Source organism: Dicentrarchus labrax, unplaced genomic scaffold, assembly GCF_905237075.1.
Source record: "Dicentrarchus labrax unplaced genomic scaffold, dlabrax2021, whole genome shotgun sequence".
NCBI lineage: Eukaryota > Metazoa > Chordata > Actinopteri > Moronidae > Dicentrarchus > Dicentrarchus labrax.
Window position 1 is genome coordinate 34,525,221 of NW_026136721.1, and position 23,143 is coordinate 34,548,363.

The window sequence follows — 23,143 nt, forward strand, 5'->3', positions numbered from 1 at the left end:
ATGAAGGGATGATAGAGAGATTGAGATAAACTTTAAAAATGTAGAAAAGATAAAAGTTTAGAGAAAGATGAGTGGAAAGCGAAGGATGGAGGGATGTGGGATATGTGGACTGAGAGATGGAGAGAGGGATAGAAGTATAAGAGGGATGAAGCAAAGATCGAACAATGTGGATTAGAGAGAGATGAAAAGATGGAGAGAGGTTTAAAAGGGTGAAAACAAGAGGAAGAAAAAAAAGATGGATGGAATTAAGTTTAATAGAGAAAAAGAAGGAGAGAAGAATGAAGATGTGGAATGAGGGAGGTATGGCGGAAAAGATAAAACAAGATAGGAGAACAAAAGACGAGAGAAAGGCAGGGGGATTTGATAGAAGAGTGATAAAAGCAAGGTTGAGGAGTGGAAAGGGGGAAGTGTGGGATGCGTGAGGGGATGGAGGGATGGATAGATGGATGTGGCGGAGGTGTGGAGGCTGTTTTTGTCTCTCTACCTGTGAGGCACAGTAAATCAGAGGCAGATAAGGTAATTCTGCGAGCTGTACATCATCAGGCTGCAGACAGTTTTATGGCCAGCAGATTGGCTGTAAGGGCTGCTGATTACAATGAGAGAGAGGGGGGGGGGGGACATTCAGGGAGGTGTTTGGAAATGAAGCCCTGTATCTATTAAAGCCTGGCCAATAAATGAGGTCGATACTGTGATATGGAATTTTAGATATGAGACTGTTGTGGATTTGGATATTTTGGTTGAATTTTTTTCAGAAAAAACAGAAATCTGTAACTTTATTTCTCCATTTTTATCCTAAGAAAAAGAAGGGTGTACAAGGGGCCTCAAATATGGGTTGGACTGTTTTCAGTCCAAATTTTTAGATGTGTTTTGGGAAAAATGTGTATTGATCTACTGTTACAACTACAAAATTATACCAACATGAAACCAATAGCAATTTTTTCATCATATCCTGATCAGTGTGGACCACAAAATGGTCTTAAAGCTGCAGTAGGAAACTTAACTTTTTGTCATATTTGCTGAAACTTTTACTTTATCCTGACAGTAGAACATGAGACAGATAACCTGTGAAAAAATCCCACTTAGAGACTAGCCAGTGAAGAAAGTGGAACATTTAGCAGATATTGTTAGATCCAGTTGGTGGAGACCAAACCAGAGACAAAATGGAGAGAACATTGGACTTACATTCATCAGACGGACACTAACGCCGCTCCAATGGGATGACCATGTGTAAATAGAGGCTTATTTGCTAACACATTAGTCATAAGAACTTAATGGGGTTATAATACGTCAGATACTAATTGGCTAAATCAATTACAGAAGCTTCAAGTCTTATTGTTACGGTCGTGGTTTGCTTTCATGGCTGCTCTTTCTGGAGCTTTCTTTTTGTTTCTCACCCTGGGTCTCTTGCTCAAGGGCACTTCAGCTGCACTCACTGCTGCCGATGCGTTAAACCTGCAACCTCTCTGACACTCTCAGACTCTCCCCACCAGACCACTCTGAATATTTTAAACTTTCCACACTCCGGCAGATCAACACCGGATTAAAAATTACAAATGCCGCCGGTGGTTAATTACAATTTCATGACCTCCTCCAGTAAAATGAGTCCAGCCGGTTGAAGGGGGGTGGGAGGGGGTTGAGAAGGACACAAAATGGCCGATGAGAGATGGCCGCCAGCGCCGAGCAGTGTTACTGTATGTGGAGCGAAAGCAGAGGGTGTTTATTTAGTATTTATTCTGCACTTCATCATCTCCCCTCCACTAATCCACTGGCTGCTGTACGCACCACTGACCACGCCGTATCGCTAACCTCTGCCTGGATCACAGAGAACGGAGAGTGTGTGTGTGTGTGTGTGAGAGAGAGAGAGAGAGAGAGAGAGAGAGAGAGAGAAAGAGAGAGGATGATGTCTATCCCTCCATCTGAAACCTTGTTAAATATTCATTGACAATTATTCCGCTTTGACCGAGGAGTTAGATGATGCTACTGCAGAGAGAGAAACTGAAAGAGAAAGTGTGTGTGTGTGTGTTAGCGAGAGAGAGAGAGAGAGAGAGAGAGAGAGAGAGAGAGAGAGGGAGTGAAAGAGCAAGAGATGAAGGTGAAGAATAATAGAAGATTGTCTTGGAAATATTATGATAAATCACTTGTATGTAAAATCATTAAATGACCTGCAGACAAACCAAAAATGCAGACTGACAGAGAGACAACACCCACTCTGTTCCACTCTCTCTCTCTCTCTCTCTCTCTCTCTCTCTCTCTCTCTCTCTCTCTCTCTCTCACACACACACACACACACACACACACACACACCAGGTCTGAGCATGATTAGGTGAGCGTATTAAATATTAAATATTAAATATCAAATATCAAATAGTGCCCTTGGTCGATTCTCCTACTATCTGACAGGCTGACTCTTAGTGGAAGAGACAGAGCTGAAACACTCAGCCCATCCAGGTACAATAACCACTCTCTGCTCTGTGTGTTCGGCTCGTTTACTTTTCAAAATCAGAGTTTGAGTCAGAAGTTGACACATACACAGAATTTCACTCTGGTCGTCAGAAGCCCTTTTCAAATGAAGTTATTTTCACATCGTCCAACAATGGTGGAATTGGGCGAAATGTGAGACTTAAGCCCGATGAAGTTTCCACTGAACTCGAGAGCCGAAAAATATCCGCAGATGAAAAGATCAGATCTGCATGGAGCGATGAGGAGACTGTAACATTCTTCTAATGAATATCCCCGGCTCCTCCTGCTGCATGTCAGAGTGTCCTTGAGCAAGATACTGAACCCCAACCTGCTCCCAGTGCTGTGTCATCACTGTGTGAATAGGTGAATGTGGCATGGAGTGTAAAACACTGAGTGGTAGGAAGAAATAAAAAGGCACTATCTATGTGCAGTCCATTTACCATTCTTCTACAATGGTTTAATGGCACCTAAGTGGAGAATTAGCGCCGCCTGCTGCTTATCTCGATGGACTCCTAACATTCGCCTAACGAAAGTAGCGGATGGAAATTAGCTGAAATTTAGATTTTCTCTTGATGATCTGTGTTCTCTGGATTTTAATGTTTGATACAATGTCCGGGATCATTTTGATCACAATGGCGGCACTAATAATTTCATTTGTGCAATATTTATGAGGAGTTATATCATATAATTTCCAACAGCTTGACTTAACTGCTCCCGATACTGTAATTAAGTCGTTTTTGGATACTTGTACTTTTATGAGCCTGTAATTACACTACGTACACTATGTAATCTACTTTACTACTTTTAAAATCATTATTTACCGACTACAATTTGATGTCTGTCCAGACCTTTCATCTGCATTTTGGTACCCAATCGACACGCAAGGACACACAGGAGGCAGAAGTGCCCCAAAGAACTGCCCATTGCTCGCTGCCAATGGTAACCAACTGGGCCGTTCAGACAGACCACGCCATCATTTCAGCGTCTGTTCTGAGGTTTCTTAACTCCCACCATGAGCGAATCTGGCATGAAAACACACTGTGGGCCAATAAACCATGAAAAAAAAGGTTTGTTGAGGTGACCACATGGACTAGAACAGCGCAGTATTTGGGAGTAATTTACAGACTGAAGATTTTGAGAAACAGAAACTAAATGGAGACAGATTTGGCCCTTACTGTTTGTTTGTTTGCACTGAGAGAGATTTATACTAATTACAGGTGTTGTAGACAGGTTCAGAAACATTTTTAGAAGCTAACAAATTCCTTTATCTGAATATGTGTTTAGAGAACAAATTGGCTTAGTTTTATCCATTCATACCTTTCATTATTTATCAGAGAAATGTGCTTTATTGAAAGTATATTTTCTACATGGATCTCCCCTTTTTATTGATAATGCATAAAACATCAACATCATCAGTTAAAGAGGAACTTTTCTACTTAAGTACAGATTTTCAGTCCTCTTTCCACCACTGGTGTTAATGTGTGGAGCTACTCTGTGACTCCTCTGATTTGAGTATAAGGATAACTGTTGGTTAATTAAACACTAGTTTAGTTATCAAACATGGCAGTTGGGTTAAAACCCAGAAAGATCTCTCGGAAATATTTCTTTACATGATGATTTTATTTTACGTTTCCAAAATGTGTTTGGAATTGTCCAATGAAATTCATCCCACCCTTGAGGACTTTCTTTATCGGGACCATGAGGACGTGGTTGTTTTGCGCCGGTCGGCTCCGTGACGAACGCTCTCTCAGGAGTCGTTACAGCAGCTGCTAATTCCAGCCGAGCGATCTCGCTGGTCGAACTGGGTTTCCATCCCGACTAACGAGGCTGTAAAAAGATCAGAATCTGTTCCCGGCTGACGAGCGAGCTAACGGTCCCCCCCCCTAATTTGGGCCTGTTTATTTTATTTTTTTAATTCCCCCCGGAGCCTGTGTGTGCCGTTGTCACTGTGGCAACCATAATAATCCAGTGAAGAAGACCCTCGGGGGCGATGGTGGCACACTGTGGCAGATGCCAACAGTCGTAAAGCATTTCTGTCAGAAATACTGACGCCGGGTCTTTCTTTCTCTCACTTATTTATCTTTATTTTTCAGTCTTTTATTCTTTCTTTTCCCTTTCTTTTTGGATTTTTTTGTTTCGCTCCTCCTATCCATGTCTCCCTTGTTTTCAGTGTCTCCCTCTTTTCTTCCTCCTTACCTCTGTCTCCTCCTTTTCCTTCACCTCACTCCTTCTCTCCATCCGTGCACTACCTAAAAGAACATTATCAAGTTGCATTTTCTTAAAACAAGTAAAATAATCTACCAATTGGATCATTTCAACCTGTCTCCAAAACAAATATTCATGAATTTTCCAGAATCTTTCTTCAATCTAGTTAAGCGATCTCCTTGAGCGACTCAGTCTTCATTCATTCTTTGAAAGTTCCTGAAACAAGTTGATTTGTTTTAGAATCTAAATAATGTTGCTGCACCGACAAAATGATTTCACTTGTTTTAAGATAATTACAGAGAAATGTGTTTTTCCTCACTCCTCTCAGTCAATCACTTCCCCTACCTTTCCTCTCACTCTCCATCCCTTCCTTTATTTTTACCTCCCTATCCCCCATTCTTCTCCTGTTCCTCCCTGCCTCCCTCTCCACCATCTCCCTCTGTATCAGTCAGTAGAGGCTGAGTAGCCGGTGTGTCACACGTTAGTTTTGATTTATGTTCCATCTTTGATATTGAAAATAACTGGAATGGTGTCCTTGAACGGAGCGGAAAGCCCAGGCAGGAGGAGGAGGAGGCGGCAGAGAGGAAGGAGGAGGTAGAGGGGAGGGGGGCAGGAGGAGGAGGAGTTTAAGGAGGTGGATTTGGAGAGAGAAGTAGAACAAATAAACTGGAGGACCATGTACTCTCTCTCCTCTCTCTGTCACATCATGCATTCATTTTAGTCCCAGACGCTCGCCGTCAAATTACATCTAATAGCTGATAATTACACAGAATGGACCTTAATTACCTGTAATGTACCCCCCAAAATCTTAATTCCCCTCCACCACCCGCCACGTAAATAAACGCCACATCTAATTTGCTTGTTTTGGAGACCACACAGTGAACAGTGATGGATATGAGAGGCCTTTGAATCGGCTCAAGGTAATTTGATTCTGCAGGAGCCCGCTGTATTTTTAATGATCTGAACTCAGCCAGGCGTAAGCTATTTTTATTTTATTTTTTTCAGAGAAAACAGAAGTGTCACGTTTGATAAAGCTACAACATCATCATATCATCGTTGTCACATCAGAATGATGTGGTTTGAATATATAAAGAAGATCAGAGCAGACGTTGAAAATCTTGTTTTCGCTGACCTCCATTGGTTTAACTTCTCACCTTGCTGCTGTGATGTACAGGTGTACAGTGGGAACCTGTGACATCACTGTTGGGTGTGGTTACAGATGAAACAAAATCTACTGCTGGCCACACCCCTAAATGATGCTAGGTGTTAATTAAGCCTAGTTACTCTTTAAGTACAAGCAATTATCAGCAGCGTGAACTTCAGTATTAAAAGTATAATTACTCTAATACAGAATTCTCCTTATACACTATACAGTATATTAGTGTATTAGATTGTTATCACTGATGCATTAAAGCTGCAGTAGGTCAGTAGGTAGTAGTTGTTTTAAGCTGATTTGTCTGTGAGTGAGTGAGTCAGAGTAGCCAATCAGTGCACATCCCACCAAGTTTAAACTGTGGGAGTCCGCAGCAGTGCAGGAAAGTCCTCTCTTAGCTCCTGCAGGCTGCGTTAATGTCTTCCAGGAAAAGTCCAGAGTGGCGGCACTTCAACCTCTTTCTATTAAAACAAGAAGACACACAGCTTTTTTTTGTTGTTGTTGCTACACTTCCCATTCTCCCGCCTACGCACACACTCAGACCGAGACGCACACACACTAACACTCGTAGATCTGAACAAAAACACACACTCAATCGTCGCCATCATCTGCCTCTCTCTCCTGCTGAGTGTGTGTGTGAATTTCTTGCGAAGTTGTTTTTTAAATCATATTTGATTTCATGCATAATTAGCTTGGCCATCAGCAGCCACCGGGCCGCACGCTGGGTGTTTACACACACACACGCACACACACACATGCGCACACGCACAAACACAAAAACACAGATCCAGTACAGGCCAGGTCAGGAAGGGTATACACATATTATAAAAGAAAATCACAACATTTCTACCTCTCTAGCAACTAAAGTTATGCTGCTTACCTGTGTGTGTGTGTGTGTGTGTGTGTGTGTGTGTGTGTGTCTGTGTCTGTGTGTGTGTGTGTGTGTGTGTGTGTCTGTGCGTACACGTGTGAGGAGCCCGCAGGCAGCTTCCAATTTGCCGATAGAGTGAGACAGAGGAAGGAAAAGAGAGCGAGAGGAGTCTTCTTTGCTTTGCTGGAGACTCACTCGCAGTCGGATTAAAAACTTAATTATGTTTTAAAATGATATTTTAATTAAATATGGAGGGAAGCAGAAATGGATTGGCACCAAAATAATTAATCAAACATCAAAAAAAAAAAAAAAAAAAAAAACACTGAGCGGCGTCTTTCTGCTTCGGCCAGCAGAAAATAAAGTCAGCGGGCCTGTTAGCTCGGCTGAACATTCATTTAATTCTCCCTCTCTGTGTTTTCTTTTCTCCTCTCTGCCCTACACACAACACCAAATCATTCCCATTCCCACAATGCATTTGTGATGATGACTACATGTAATTAATTATCAGCTTGCTAATTAATGATTCTTTGGGATCTCCAATATGTAGTTTCTAACATCAGGATACACATTAACATCCGTAGACTGTTCAACTGAAGGGACAGTAAACACAAGTGGCAGGTTCTACTTAAACTAGCTACCTAAAGCATTAATTGATTGACATTTTATCACCTTATAAAGTTGTATTGGCTAATTTGTTAGCAATCAGTTTATCATTCATTTAGAGTCCTGTTGGGGTCCGATATTTACTACTCTTTTTCCTCCCGTTTGGTCTCCACCAACTCCTGAGCAACATATCGGTCTCTTTAGTTGCTAAATGTTTGCCTTTCTTCGTCAGCTAGTTTCTACCTGTGTGTGTCTGCTGTTTGGGGCTGAGCGGGCAGTGCTCAGTAAAAGACAGTCAAAGTGCTGTAAAACCAAAACTAGGAGCTAAAAGTCACCACAGAGCTGCAGAGTTTGTAAGAATCTTCTTGGGGTTTGTCACTAAAGCTGTTAGCAGCTAAAGCTTTAGCAGCTAGCTTTCACAATACAAACAAACTATTTGATTTGCTAACAAACAGCTAAAAGTTTTTTCAGTTTTCAAGTAATTGTCATAATTGCTGTGAGGTTGCTTTAATGGTCTTAAATCCATCAGAACTGCTGTGAAGTGAAATAATGAACCATTCCTTTGAGATACAAACACAGTTGCTAACATAAAGTCGGATAAAGCCGCTCTGAGATTATTGACATAGTGTCCTCACCTCCTTCTCTTTCCATGGGCTTTTCTCCCCTCCTCTCTCCATTTGCCTTGTCTCTGTTTCTGTCTGATTCTCAAACAGTTTGGGGGCTGATGGAGGGACGGACGGATGGACAGATGAATGAAGGGATAGAGTGGAGGAGGGAGGAGGGATGAGTGGAGGAAAGAGGGAGATGATAGAGGCAATCAATATTTCTAGCATTCTAATTAAAGCCTCTCTGTGGAATAAATCCATGTAATTATCAGTAAATGAAATACAAGGTCACTCTACCTGACGGAGCGATGGACGGAGGATGATGGAGGGATGGATGGAGGAGAAAACAACAGAAAGGCAGCATGTTTAGCTTCAGGAATTCTGCTGACAATGAACTCTTTTTTTATTCTTTGATTTGTTTCAGGAATGTAACACACACGTTTGTACCAATGAGAACACACATTAAAGGTCCAGTGTGTAACATTTAGGAGGATCTATTGGCAGAAATGTAATATAAGTATATAAGTATGTTTTTATGTATAATCACCTGAATATAAGAATTGCTGTGTTTTTGTTACCTTAGAATGACATATGTTTTAATCTACAGAGGGAGCAAGTTCTCTTCTGGCGGAGTCCGCCATGTTGAACCATTATGGTTCTACAGTAGCCCAGAACAGACAAACCAAAAGTTTGCTTTATAGAAACCCACTTTCCTTAACCCTAAAGCAAACTTTTAATCTCTAAACAGATCTTTAAAGAAGTGGGGACTGGACTGGTCCTTGTTTTCCTACAATAAACTCGCTTTCCAAAAGGATCCACTTTCTAAAGAATGTCCTCACTTTAAAAAAAAAGGTTTTAAATTTCCTTTCTGTCCAAGAATGTTCTACATTTTCACACAACGTTCTTAATTTACAAAAAGGTCTTCACTAAAAAGGTCCTAACTGTTAACAAATGTATGTATGTATGTGTATTAATATTTCACCTCACAGGGCGCACTATAGCTCCACAGTGGCCTGGGCTCGATTCCAACCTGAGACCTTTTACTGCGTATCGTTCCCCCCCTCCCCATCTCTCTCCCCCCTTTCCTACTATCTTTACCTGTCCTATCAAATAAATGGCATAACCCCCCAAAAAAAAGCGTTCTATAAATGCAGATATCTTTACACACACAGAGGCAGCAGGATCAGGAAGCAAAGAGATGCAGAGACATTGAATCTTACCTGGAGCAAGTTATTTATCACTGGAACAATGTTAATGAAATGCTAAAGCTGGCTGCTGTGTGTGTGTGTGTGTGTGTGTGTGTGGAGAGAGAGAGAGAGAGAGAGAGAGAGAGAGAGAGAGTATGTTTTTCAGAGAAGGGCATCCAGCGTACTCCACCTTTTCTGCAGTGTTTAGATAATCCTCAGATGAATTGACAGAGAGGAAGATAAATACTAAATAAATGACTAAACACACTGCTGGAGACTTTAGATGTTTCCAGTCCCTCTCTTTCTCTCGTCTTCTTCCATTTCTTCCTCTCTTTTTTCTTCTCTTTGCTCTCTTCCTCTGTCCTCCACCTGTCGTTTACCAGTTCACCCTTTTGTTTGTTATTCTAACTATCTCTTCTTTAAAAGCAGCATACTGTTTGATTCAGTGTGTGTGTGTGTGTGTGTTTGTGTGTGTGTGTGTGTGTGTGTGTGTGTGTGTGTGTGTGTGTTTAGATGAATAGAGACAGTGGAATAAAAGAAAGTGAGCCTGACCTTGTCTGTCATTCAGCATCTCTGAGCCAATCAGAGACGTTTCCACCTGCATGCTGCTGTGTCTTTAACCAATAAACTCTATTGTTCTCTGTCTTTCTGTCTATCTGTGTGTGTGTGTGTGTGTGTGTGTGTGTGTGTGTGTGTGTGTGTGTGTGTGAGCGGGCACTGGAGAGATGTTATTGATTTTTCAGGTGATCATCATTTTCTCTCCGCTCTCTCTTTGGGCTGGTTGACGTTTTTTCTTAATAGTGTTTTAGGTCTGCATCACTAGAGCATGCTGGGAGATCAGCTAATTTCGCAAAGAGACGTGTCAGGAACTTGTGTGTGTGTGTGTGTGTGTGTGTGTGTGTGTGTGTGTGTGTGTGTGTGTGTGTCAGGGATGGTGTGTTTTAAGATGCTAAACTGCTGCCGACTCCCAAACTACAAAAGAATATTGCCTCTTGCGGGGAAGGAGAAATAGCGACAGTCGAAGTGCCACAAGCAGGTGGCAACACGACATGAGTGGCAGAGAGACCTGTCAATCAACAGCTTCCTACCACAGAAATAGTCGTAATTTTCCGATTTCCCTCAAAGACACAAATGACAAGAAGTGAAATTGGAAATTAACATCCCAAATTCTCATGGAAGAAGTGAATATTACTACATTTTTTATCTTTTAAGTTCAGATATTTTTACACTCTAAAATGGTCCAGTGGTTCTTTGCAGTGAAAATATAAAGAAAATATAATTAAATTGCAATAGCTACCTGGCTTACAGTATATGTCACAGTATACACCATATCACCAGATTCTTGAACATACACAGCCAGTGTTTGGTTTGTCCCTTCTGGGCTGCTGTAGAAACGTGGTGGTTCAACACGGAAGGCGACCCGCGGCGACTGTCGATAAAAAACTTTAAATAATGTTTCGACAATCAGAAGTGATGTCACTGCTGATTGGTTGAAAACTGACTTGAAAAACAAAACTAAGTAATTCCAGTAAACTTTACATTCACATTTGGATCATTGATTGTGCCTTTATTATCCTGAACATCAATCTGTGGTAGCTGCAGTTTGGTTGTCCTCTCCCAGTTAGTGCCATGTCTGAGTAGGGTTGAAACAGAAATCATCTAAAGGGAAATTTAACTCAAAATACATTTTATTTTTTCCATACAACAAGTTTATCACATGAAATCTCAAACTACTCATTCAAGACAATTTATAAAACATTAAAATAAAACTTTATTTATCTCAAAAGTTACAGATTTAAATTTAAACTTAAATTAGCATAAAGTGAACTATATCTACAACCCTGCATTATAAATGACAATGAAATACTTCTAGAACTCATGTTTGCAGACAATTATGATTTTGTTTCCCACTCTCTAATATGAAGTCTGATATATTAGACCCAATCAAGCAAAAAAAAAAGGCTGGATATGATTTTGGAGCTTTAACATCAACAATGTAGAACACGTTTCCAATTGACGCTCAGCCACAGTTAGGAAGCCGAGTGTGGTTGGAGATGAAGATATTTGGCAGGCGGCAGAGCCCGGCGCTGGGGGCAGGTGTTACAGCAGCGCCCATTAATACAGCTAATTAACATTAGCCACTATTCTAATTAACACGCAGACTAATTAGGAAATAATTAACCAACATAAAAAATCTGATCTTAATGAGAAAGACTGAGAGATGAGGTCGAGGCGACATCGCAGACAGGCAGACAAAAAGGGGCCTTGTGGAAGGGATCACAGGGGATTGTGGGAGTTTTAGAAAGGAGGTGCTGATGTGGATCAGGGAGGTTGTCTGTGACATAGGCAGGGGGCCGAGAGAGTGGGGCCAATAACAGCATCTTCAGAGCTTTATGTTTGGAAACAGAAGATTAATCTGTGATCTTTGACACTGTGGCTGGTGTAGATGGTTTAAAGCACTGGTTCCCAACCTGGAGGTCAGGATGTCACCAAAGCTACAAGGGGGGTTGTGAGGAAACTTACATGCACAGTAGGCCGATATGTCAGCGTTGTTGTTACGTGATAACTGCACCTTCTTCAGTTTGGTCAACACATTCAGATTTTCATGAAACCAGAATAACAATTTGACCATAAAACAATTTTAACTCAAGGTCCACTTGCTAGCTGCCTCATCTTAAAAGCTTGGGTTCGAAAGCTCAGAAAATAACCATCAAATGGAAAAACTATTTTTATTTGTTCAACAAAAATGGTAAAACTCTGGCAGCTGGGGCACCAAAAAAACATACAGTAAAATAACAGAAAATAACTCAAATTCAAATTTTATCTACAGACAGTATAAATCCCTTAGCTCCAAGTAAGAACCAGAAAAGTACGTAGATTCCACTTCCTGTATGTTGACTGCCAACAGAAATGTGTGTGTGTGTGTGTGTGTGTGTGTGTGTGTGTGTGTGTACAGCTGTTCTTGATGAGAATTTATTTGCAGATTCCTCCTCTCAACTTCTTGCCACCGCTGCAGTTTCTGTCTCATCTTCTCCTCCCTTTCTGAGAACAAAATGAACGAGGGGATGGAGGGAGGAGTAGAAGCAGAGTGGAGGAGGAGAGGAGGAGGTTAGGAAAGGTCAGGAGGAGGAGTGGAGGTGAGCTGGAGGTTTGTTTGGTTGATTTTAGCTTCAGATGAAAGCCTCAGTGGAAACATCTGGACAACACAACCAGCCTGCGGACAACACACACACACACACACACACACACACACACACACACACACACGTGCGTGCACACACACACTGCAGCTCTGTGTTGCAAATGTTCAGATTCATATGAACAGTACATTTTTTGTTTGTAACCTGCTGCCTCTGTGTTGCTCACATCTGTTATGGTCTGATTGTCATGAACTGAAGCAGTTTGCCAGGGAGGATGTGTGTGTGTTTGTGTGTGGGTGTGTGTGTGTGTGTGTGTGTGTGTGTGTGTGTGTGTGTGTGTCTGTTTTCTTGTATTGCTGGCAATTATTTATTCTGCCCTCAAAGATAAAAGCAGAGCATTCATTCAACTGCCTCGCACAAATCAAACTGTATTACTGTATCGACACGCACAGGTGTGTGTGTGTGTGTGTGTGTGGGTGTGTGTGTGTGTGTGTGTGTGTGTGTTTGCTGGCAGCTGGATGCAGCCATCTCATATCCATTATCGATCCTATATCATTACCCACTGCTCCGCTCTATCAAGACAAAAACACCCTGTTATTGGAATATCTCACCTCCAGTATTGATTTGTGACACACTCACACACACACACACACACACACACACACACACACACACACACACACACACACACACACACACTCTGATGTCTCAAGAAATGAATGTCGAATGTGGATTCATAAAAAGACAAACCTCTTTGATGACTCACTGATTAAAACCTTTTTGCCCCACACCATTGCTTTTTACTGCATTCGTCCATCGTCATCAAGACGTCATGTCAGACACAGTTTAAAGCTGCAGTTCGTCATTTTTATAAAAATACAAACAACAAATCAGAGCTTAGAAAGATGGTTGATTGTTGAGTCTCATTCCCAGTTCGACAAATACCGACACTTTGGGACCCTGGGAATGACACAATCAGCTATCTTCAAGCCTCCAACCCAAAGCGTCTTTGTATTTTACCCCCACTGTACTGGTAGTGGAGGATCTTCGTAGTGAGGTATTAGGTATTAGTACTTTTACTGAAGCGAAGGATCTGATCCTTCCTCCACCTCAGTTTAGTTACCGGCCGAGCCATCCCGTTTAGGAAAGGTGGGCTTGTGGGTTCCCGGGGTGTCAGAGGTGGTAACGTTGCATTTGTCAGCCATAAAGTGTGTAGATGACTTCAGATTGCAGGATAGTAGTTTTTGAAAGGAAATAAAAAGTCCCTGTTCATGTAACGCTAACATTACTACGGTGTCTTCTTGTGCTGTTCACAGCTGAGTTGGTCCAGACTGTGGACAGTTTGCTAACGCTAGTTAGCAGCTACAAATAAGGGTAAAGACAATTAAAATAGCCTAAACTGGAGGTAATTTGTTTCAGAGCTGTGCAGATGGAAGCTGCAGAAAACGCAAAAATAATCTGATTGAGCTGATGGAAGAATTTGCCTGGATGATTTTTAGGAATCGAGTTTCTTGAGTTACTCAAGCAACCGTTTCAGTCCTAAACCTGGCTGTAGCCACTCTGTGCTTAGCATGCGGCTACAGGAAAGGTCATTGGGTCCTAAGAGTTTTACATCAACTGGAGACAATGATAATTCATTGATAATTAGTTTTTTCATGTCTATCAGTTGCTAAGACAAACTGCTCTTAACCAACATATTTCACGGACCACCTCACTCAGGTAGAAACAGTTAAACGGTGAAATCAGTCATTTTCTCTCCACCAAAACCTGCCAACGCCAACAGGCCACAGCGCGTTCTAATGACTCGTAGCATTAAGACGTTCCGGACGCTGTTGGACGTTGTTGGATGTTGTTGGACGTTGTTGGATGCTGTTGGACGTTGTTGGACGTTGTTGGACGTTGTTGGACGCTCAATTGCCCAAAAAGTTGCCTCAGCTTGTCGCTGCTGCGTCACTGACTCATGTTGTCTGTAGCAGAGATATGACGAGCGAACACACTGCACTCCCTGTTTATGGATCTAAAGCTAACACACTGTTACTCTGTGACATGATTGATTAGCTGATTGATTTGCGTATTGACTTATTAGCTGATTGTTTTTTAATGAATCGTGTCAAAGAGCAGACGGTGTGTTTTGGATCCTGCAGTGTGTCTATGTGCTGCTGCTGCTGCTGCTCAGCTCTCAGTCCTAACACTGCTGTTTGATTGGCAGTTATAGCCCCGGGAAAACCCCAGGAGACACACACACACACACACACACACACACACACACACACACACACACAGAAGCACACTCGGACACACGTTGGGGATCGAGGCCCATTTTCACAGCAGCAAATCAACCAGCATGCTCGCCAGCAAACGCACATACATACATATATATTTGAAACATGAGAACATGCAGTAAACACACACACATACACACACACACACACACCTCCAGGGAGATGTGCTTGTGAGGGTTTCCAGGGATTCTGGGTAAATTGGCCCTGACATGTAAACAAAAAGCCCCAAAATGACTTGATTCAGCACATCGAAGTGCAACACACACACACACACACACACACACACACACACACACACACACACACACACACACACACACACACACACACAGACACACACACACACACACACGCACACAAGCAGATCTACTAAAATATATGTGTGTGTGTGTGTGTGTGTGTGTGTGTGTGTGTGTCAGGGGATGTCTACATATTCATCAAATGAGGCAGATTCTTATTGATTCTTGTGTCTATTAGCAGCGTTAAAGACAAGACTGGAAACACTGGACTCAGCCCTTCCATTTCAAATCAAATCTCTCTCTCTCTCTCACACACACACACACACACACACACACACACACACACAATCAGGAATTCTTTTTAAATTAAAAATGTTTTTTTATTTAAGATTAAACATGACTGCAGCGGGGCAGAAACAGCAGCCTCCTCATTTTAACAGTCAACCTGCAGCCATAGATGTGAGCAGTTTATCGGTTGGTAAAGAAAATACAAGAAATATAATATTGTGACATTTAGTTTTCTGATATTGTATCAATTCTTAAAAATCTCAATATATTAAGTATCGTGACACATGGGTTAAGGGTAGGTTAAATTTGTGCACCTTTGACTCTGAATTATGTAACTTCACTCTCTAGTCCGACCAGAAGCCCGGTGAAAGATCTCAGAGGAGTGAGGATGTAAGGTGATACTGTATAAGATCCCAGCCAGCTGTGTTATGGGGGGGGGATATTCTTTATATTTTGCTCTTCGTCCTATAATAAGTTACCTTACTTACACACAGGATGTGCATTCTGTGTCGGTGTGTGCAGCAGCATCAGCACCACGGACAGCACACAACACACCAACTGAAGCTTTGTTTACAACCCGCGGCCGTCTGACCAATCAGGTTTTATTCCGTTGAATGGTGCATAAAATGGCGTTATAACTTATAGAAACAATAAATTAAACAAAAAACTACAACCATTGTTTCTTTTTCATCGGTTGCTCCCCCCCATGTTACAAATGTGTCTGTCTGTAGCGATGACCATGCATGCTGATTTATGCTTCAGTGGCATCTAAGGCGACACACACACATAACACCAGTGTTGCTCGCTTGCTTTAGTGTGTGTGTGTGTGTGTGTGTGTGTGTGTGTGAGAGAGAGAGAGAGAGAGAGAGAGAGAGTGTGTCAGATCTATAACGGCAGCTCACAGAAATATGTACATTTTTACTTTTGTTTTGATCCTTTTTACAGTTCAGTGGGCAGGCTGACACACACACACACACACACACATACACACTAACAGATGGAGCCATGAGTCTCGTTTGAAGAGAAATAATTTCTGACAGAAATCCTTGAAGATCCTTCAGACTGGGAAGCAGCCCAACTCATCACTCTGTGTGTGTGTGTGTGTGTGTGTGTGTGTGTGTGTGTGTGTGTGTGTGTGTGTGTGTGTTTTAAACAGACACTGTGTTCCAGTTCTGTGTCCTCAAGGCGTCCAGGAGAAATTGCTTCACTCTGTGTGTATGTGTGAGTGAGTGTGTGTGTTTCATTATGGCTTTAGTCAGCTGTTAGGTATGAAAAAGCCAATTACAACCATAAGATTGCGTTCGCTTGCTCGCTGCAAACTCTGGAGAAGATGAGCTGAATAAATAACTGAGTCTCTGACTGTGTAACTGACTCGGTTACCGACCTTCCTCCCCAACGCGCTCACTGAGGTCTTGTCCACGTAACACGGTTTCAGAGTTATGGTAACGAATAACTTTTTCTAAAAGCCGCCCATCCACAATGAAACGTCAAACATAAAACAGTGCATCATTTTCATATCAGTGGTTATGATGAACACTGAGTTATCTGAAGCAGTATGTGTCATTATCAGGATCGCTCTCTGCCTGTTGAAGTGGTTGTTTTCTGACACTCTCTCGGTTGAAATGTTGTTAAAGACTGACGCTGGGCCTTATTTTGTGGTTGTAAATGTGGTTTGAGATATCTGGACTGGATGGCACCAGCTGTGTGTGAGTTGTGAGGGTGTAAAGTCAAACATCAGAGGCTCAGTAACTACTGGTTAGTTTGTAACTAAATCAGCTGCTAAAATTGGTTGTAAAGTCGTAACGAAGGCAAGTGGCCAATCAGTGCCATCATCACGGTTACCATGAACTTGTAGTAAGCTAGATCGATATTGAATTATTATGTCAATAACTTAGATCTCTTCTCAAATAATGTGTCTGCAATGGATGACAGAATGATGCTGTGTGATATAAATGCATTTAGTTTCCTATAATTTGACTTTAAAGCGAGATATATGAATGCAGATATTTCTTACATTGTTTTAGATCTTATTTTGTCAATTATTGTCAATAATAGGACAGGCCAAGCATCTTCATCTATAAACACTGGAGCTGAGGCAGACTCACGATATACAACTGTAATTCCTTGATGTGTTTTGTAAACGTGAAACAAACTAAAATCTTTTTTAATATCGTGTGTCACTGGCAACTGGAAATATGAAAGATTTCACATTAAATTATCCTCAGAATAATATTGTCTTTTGGAGAAAAACATGAGAGAGAAAATGTGAAGAGTTTCCTAACGGATGAACAATGGGGCAAAGGTTAAATCCACCAGTCTGATTGAGCACACATGTGATTCATCATCTGATCACTGAGTGGGCTCATAAAGGTCACTCCTACCTGACAGCAGCAGCTCTAAGTTGTTTGATAAATGTGTCTTATCCACTCCTAACAAAGACGTTTTCTTTGAATTATTGGATTTTTAGATGTAATTCTGCCCAGATTCAGAACTATAAGCTGCACCAAGGAGTACATTAGCAAAGAAAAGAACAATCTAACCAGCTAATGAACAACTTGACTGATTTACTGACTCACTGACCGACTAACCAGCCAGCAAACAGCCCGCAAACGCAGCCAGGAGAGAAAGCACAGAGCAGTAATGAATGGAAGTGGAGAGACATTTAGACAAAGTGAGAAAAATTTTCTCTGAGAGCTTCCAGTTAGTTTGATTTCTGTAATAGCAGCACACACACAAACAACACTGAGTCACACACACGCAGCCGCTGATTGTGTATTGCCTGTTTGTTTATTAGCTCTCTGATTGAGCGGCTCTGCCTTCCGCAGATTGGATGACCTTTCCAGATCCTTCCGCCGAGTCCGCTAAGTAGATCGGACGGCGAACGCGACGACACTTTATTCAGATTGTTACCGAATGAGGAAAAAGCAGGCGGTCATATGTGTGTGTGTGTGTGTGTGTGTGTGTGTGTGTGTGTGTGTGTGTTGCTGTTTGTACACACTCACTCTGCCTTCATTGGTTCAATTGAAGCCTCATCTCCATATAGTTTGTATGCAATTACATCTGAGCGGCGCGCTGAGTGCCTCTATATGATTGTGTCTGGATACTGAGTGCAACTAGCTGTGTGTGTGTGTGTGTGTGTGTGTGTGTGTGTGTGTGTGTGTGTGTGTGTGTGTGTGAAGGATCATTTGTGAGATAGAGCGCCGATTCATGCTCAATGTGTGTATATGTTTATTTTGGTGTGTGTGGAGCAATTCATGCTCGATTTTGTGTGTGTGTGTGTGTGTGTGTGTGTGTGTGTGTGTGTGTAAGAGAGGTAATTTGTGCCAAAGAAAAGTGTGGTTTTATGGGTAATTTCTGTTAGTGTGAGTGTATGTATTTATATGCATATACATGTACATACGGATATATGAGTGTGTGTGTGTGTGTGTGTGTGTGTGTGTGTGTGAGTTGGGGCGATATGAGAGCGCAGGATAAGCGTGGAGTGTGTTTCTAGTGGCTTGTTGGCCGCTCGCGGGGCTTTAAAGGGCACGTCCGTCAAAATGCGGCACAGCCGAATCTCATTCATCTGCAATAAACAGCTAATCACACTCAGAGGAACATGATCCTTCTCAGACCCTCAACTTCATCTCTCACACACACACACTCTCTCTCTCTCACACACACACACACACACTCACACACAACCTCGGCTCACTTTCAGAGGACAATCAGCTGACATAAAAAGGTTGTCTGCTGTGTTACTTTGATTCTGCTCGTCTGGTGTGACTAATGAATGTGAAGGGTAGTTTTTAATGGAAGTTGAAAACAAATTTATTTTTCTGTTAAAACTTTAGTGTTATTACACTTAAAAAACTAAAACCTGCAAATTACAAAGAAATAAGCCCCAAAGTCTGTTGGTAGCCCCCCCTGTAGGCTGCAGTGTAACTGTTCTTGGAGCCTTAAAATGAATCTTAAAGCTAAAAACCTACAGTTTGTCCTACAGGTGGTGCCACAGTGTCACCGCCCAGTGGTTTGGATCTGCTCCAAACTTTAGTGGGTTCTTCTGTGGACAATCGTACACCCTTACACCAAGTTTTATGAAAATCGTATCCTGACAGACAAACAAACAAACATAACCTGCTCTGCCACAGTATGCCATGTGACTGATTCCTCTATGTCCTGCTCTTCGTCTTCCAGGCCGAGCTGATCTCCAGTCAGTGTGAAGCCCAGCGAGCTGCCCTGGAGCAGATGGCCATCAAACTGAGCACCCTGCAGTACCCATCGCCTGCCAGCAGGAGGCACTACACCCAGCTGGCCAGGAACAACAGGTAAACAAAGCACACAACAGAAGAGCTGCAACTAACGCTGCATTCACACAGATTCAGGCAAGCGGCAGACGGTAACAGTAAACGCCAAAGTTCAAATATTGGAACCTTTTGCCATCCTCTGACGCGGGTTTCATTTTGCCGTCATTCTGTCGGACTGTTTGTTTGTTTTCCCCCACCTTCATGCAGAATAAGTAAACATGTGGACACATAGAGCTGATACAGTCAGACAATCTGGATCCAAGATGGCTTCCATGTATTTGAGCTTAAAAACATTATTACTGCGTATTTAAAGATGTCCTTTTTTCACTTAAAAATGCAGCTACAAAATTCTGTATTTTTATTACATTTTTTTTGCAGATATTTAACAGATTAAACAATTAAATTCAAGTTTAATACTGTTGATCCATTTCTAAAATGATGTAAAATTTGTGATAATTAACATTAAAAAAAGTATTTGTTCTGTAATCTTGTATGGATTTGTTTGTTAATTGACAGATATCTTGTATTATTATGGAAGTTTTCACAACAAAAACATTGAATAAATGTGTTTTTTTCAGTGTATAAGCATTGGTAAACTGTCAAAATACAGTTTTTATCAGTGAAAATCAATTTAATTTCACAGATAAGGACTTTTATTACAGTTGTATTACTTTTAAAATTCATATTAAAATAAGAAAAATCTAATAATAACAGCACTCTGCTGTAAATACAAGCCTGATTATTTGTATTATAGCAGTGTTCACCTGTATTTATAGCTCATTGCATTGGTTTTACAGTGTAAATATCTTTAATTAAACATTACACAAGATTTTATGTTAAATTAAAGCTAAAAGCTGTATTTTAATTATAGTAAATTACTGTACGTTTATGAGTCAGTTATTTTCTGTTATTTTACAGGGTTTTTTGTTCCCGAGCTGCCAGAATATTACTGTTGGTTTAACTTTTTTTTTTTTAAAATAGCGTATCAAACAGCATCAATAAATAACAGAATCCACAAATAGGATAAAAAAAAACAATAGACGAGACACAAACTAGCAGATGATAATTTGTGTAGTGATAGAGAAAGACTCGGGAAGAAGAAAACAGGACTCAGTAACATGTGACGCACACAGCTGAATGCAATCATGCACACACAGAGTTTGAGTGTTAACAGCAGTAATCTGGTGTGGCCAGGCTCGGCTCGGCGAGCCGCGTCTTTGGTCACGCTGCCTGTCGGCGTTTCATCCGCAGCTTTGAGGAGCCTCCCTCCGTGGTTATCACACACACGCAGGGCACACACACACACACACACACACACACACACACAATGAAAACATGCACAGTTGTGTGTATGCAGATGAAAAATGAAGCTGAAAGTGTTCACTCCGAGTCTGTAGCATGTTTTGTTCTGCAGACTTTGTTGGTGTTGTCAGTGTGTCGTCACTTACATGAAGGATGTGGTGTGAACACACGCACACACACACACACACAAACACACACACACACACACACACACACACACACACACACACACACACACACACACACACAAACATAAGTGGAGACACAAAGAAAACACAGTTTGTTGTTTGTGTTTTTCTGTGGCTGCAGTGATGTTTCAGTAATTTACATTGGATATGTTGGACACTAATTGGTTATTCATATATTAGCTGCTGCTCTTCAGATTTACATTTGTGTGTGTGTGTGTGTGTGTGTGTGTGTGTGTGTGTGTGTGTGTGTGTGTGTGTGCATGTGCGTGTGCATGTGTGTGTCCAGTGCAGCGGTGTGTGGGATGAGTTTCGTATTAATTGGATGTTGCATGTTTTTTCTGTAGCTGCAGTGAGTTCAGCTCAGTTGAGGTTTCTGGTTTTGGTTCAGTTGTAAAGAAAATGAAGGTCAGACTGAATTATTTACTGATCGCACACAAAATATCTCAATTTTAAATTAATGCCAAAAGAAATAACATGGACAGAAACAAAACATTGCTTTTGTATTTATATAAAGCTAAAAGGCTCAATAAATTACCACCTATATTGTTTACTGATTATTGTTTATTGGTAATTAAGCTTCGTTTTTTTGTCTTTGTGAAGAAAATAACCACTGTAAGATCAATAAACTCATATTAGTTTTTAATGGTTTTGACCCAAACTGATGTTGGGGAACTTTGTTATTCATGAAATGTAAGAACAGCATAAATTGTAAATCCAAAAAACATTGATTGATTCATTCATTTATTCACTTATTCATAGGACCTGTTATATAAATAAATCTATCTACCTTCATTCATTCATTTTCTATAATCAGGTATTAGAAAAGACCAGAGAATGAGTGAATGCATAAATGAACAAAAGAAAGGTAGAGTGAGTGAATGGGTCAATGAATGAATAAATGAAGGAATGAATAAGTTAGTGAATAATGAAACAAGTGGATGAATGATGAATGAACATTATTCTCTGTAAGAGTGAATCCATCTGAATGAGTGAGCGAATGAGTGAGTGAGTGAGTGAGTGAGTGAGTGAGTGAGTGGAAGCAGGCGGCACTGTGCTGCTGCCGTTCTCTGGTCGTCTGGTTTCAGTGTCTCTGTTGGATGAATCCATTAGACGAGACGAGTGTCAGTGAATCACCTCATAAATCCAACAGAGTCTCTGACTGAAAGGTGACGGCTGCCAATATGACTCATTCAACCTTTCACTCTATCATTTCATCCCCCTCTCCTGTCCTCCCTCCTTCACTGTCCTTCCTCCTCTTCCTCTTAATCCTCGCCATCCTTCCTCGCTTCTGTCTTTGCTTCCTTTTTCCTTTCCCTTCATCTTCTTCATCTCTTTTCTTTTGACTTTTGCTCCCCTACTTTCTTTACCTCCTTTCCCCATTCTCCCATCATGTCCTCCATGTTTTCACCCTCTCCCCTGCTCCACCCCTTCTCTCTCTCTCTTTCTCTCTCTCTCTCTCTCTCTCTCTCTCCCTCCCTGCCTGCCCCCTCCCCTCCTCTTCCTCCCTCCCTCTCTTCTTTCGCCTGTATGTTGGATGATGAATTAGAGACAGTGGTTACAGCTGCTATCGTCGTTGCAGCAGCAGGCAGCAGAAAGGGAGGGAGAGAAAAGCAAGTATTGGGAAGTGATGAAAAGAGAGAGAGAGAGAGACACAGAGAGAGAAGCAGAAAGTGGAGGATGATGGAAAATCCATCCATTTAAGTCTGACTGGAAAGACACTGCATGTGTTTTAACCAACAGTGTACACGGAGCACCGAGACGTCTGGTCTAAATCCCGGTCATATAAAGAAAAGTATTGCGTTTGAAGTGGTTGAAGTACACAGTTCACACCAGCAATAAAAAAGGAAAAACTAAATTAAATCAAGTAAAGTGGGTGAACTTTGATTTGCACCTTTCAGCAATAGCAAGCGGTCCTGAGAGTTGTGTGGCCTTACAGAGAATCCAAGATGGAGGAAGTTATCACAGTTTATTAGCTGTGTGCAGTTTTATTCAACCTCCTCTGTCAGAGTATAAACTCAGTGAGTCGATGGTGTAAATGCATCCTGTGGTTAAACTGTGTGAACTTACCTTCCAAAGCTAAGCTCATTAGCTTTGGTAGCTTTATTTACCTTCTTCAAAAACATTGGATAGAACAAAATGATGTAGAGAAGTTGTGGGGAGGAGTAGACAGGACAGTGCAGAGAGCTGTTGTGGCTGACTACTGCTAGCCCAGCTGGCCAGTGCACGGGTTCCCAAACTTTTTCAGGCCAAAGAAACTGCACATTAGACCGGACCCCCAACTTTGCCTTAAGAAATCCCTTTACAGTCAATCAATGATCAAAAAAGGATCACTGT

The 23,143-nt window shown here is 41.5% G+C and overlaps 1 protein-coding gene across 4 annotated transcripts in view; it reads left to right on the forward strand.

Moving 5' to 3' along the window:
• The window catches only part of akap6 (A kinase (PRKA) anchor protein 6), a 200,152-nt gene that overhangs the window by 90,849 nt on the left and 86,160 nt on the right, over nt 1-23,143 (forward strand). For all 4 annotated transcript variants that reach the window (XM_051383743.1, XM_051383746.1, XM_051383745.1 and 1 more), the window contains exon 14: nt 19,210-19,340. In XM_051383743.1, coding sequence (XP_051239703.1) covers nt 19,210-19,340 — 131 coding nt within the window. The remainder of the gene's footprint in view (nt 1-19,209; nt 19,341-23,143) is intronic.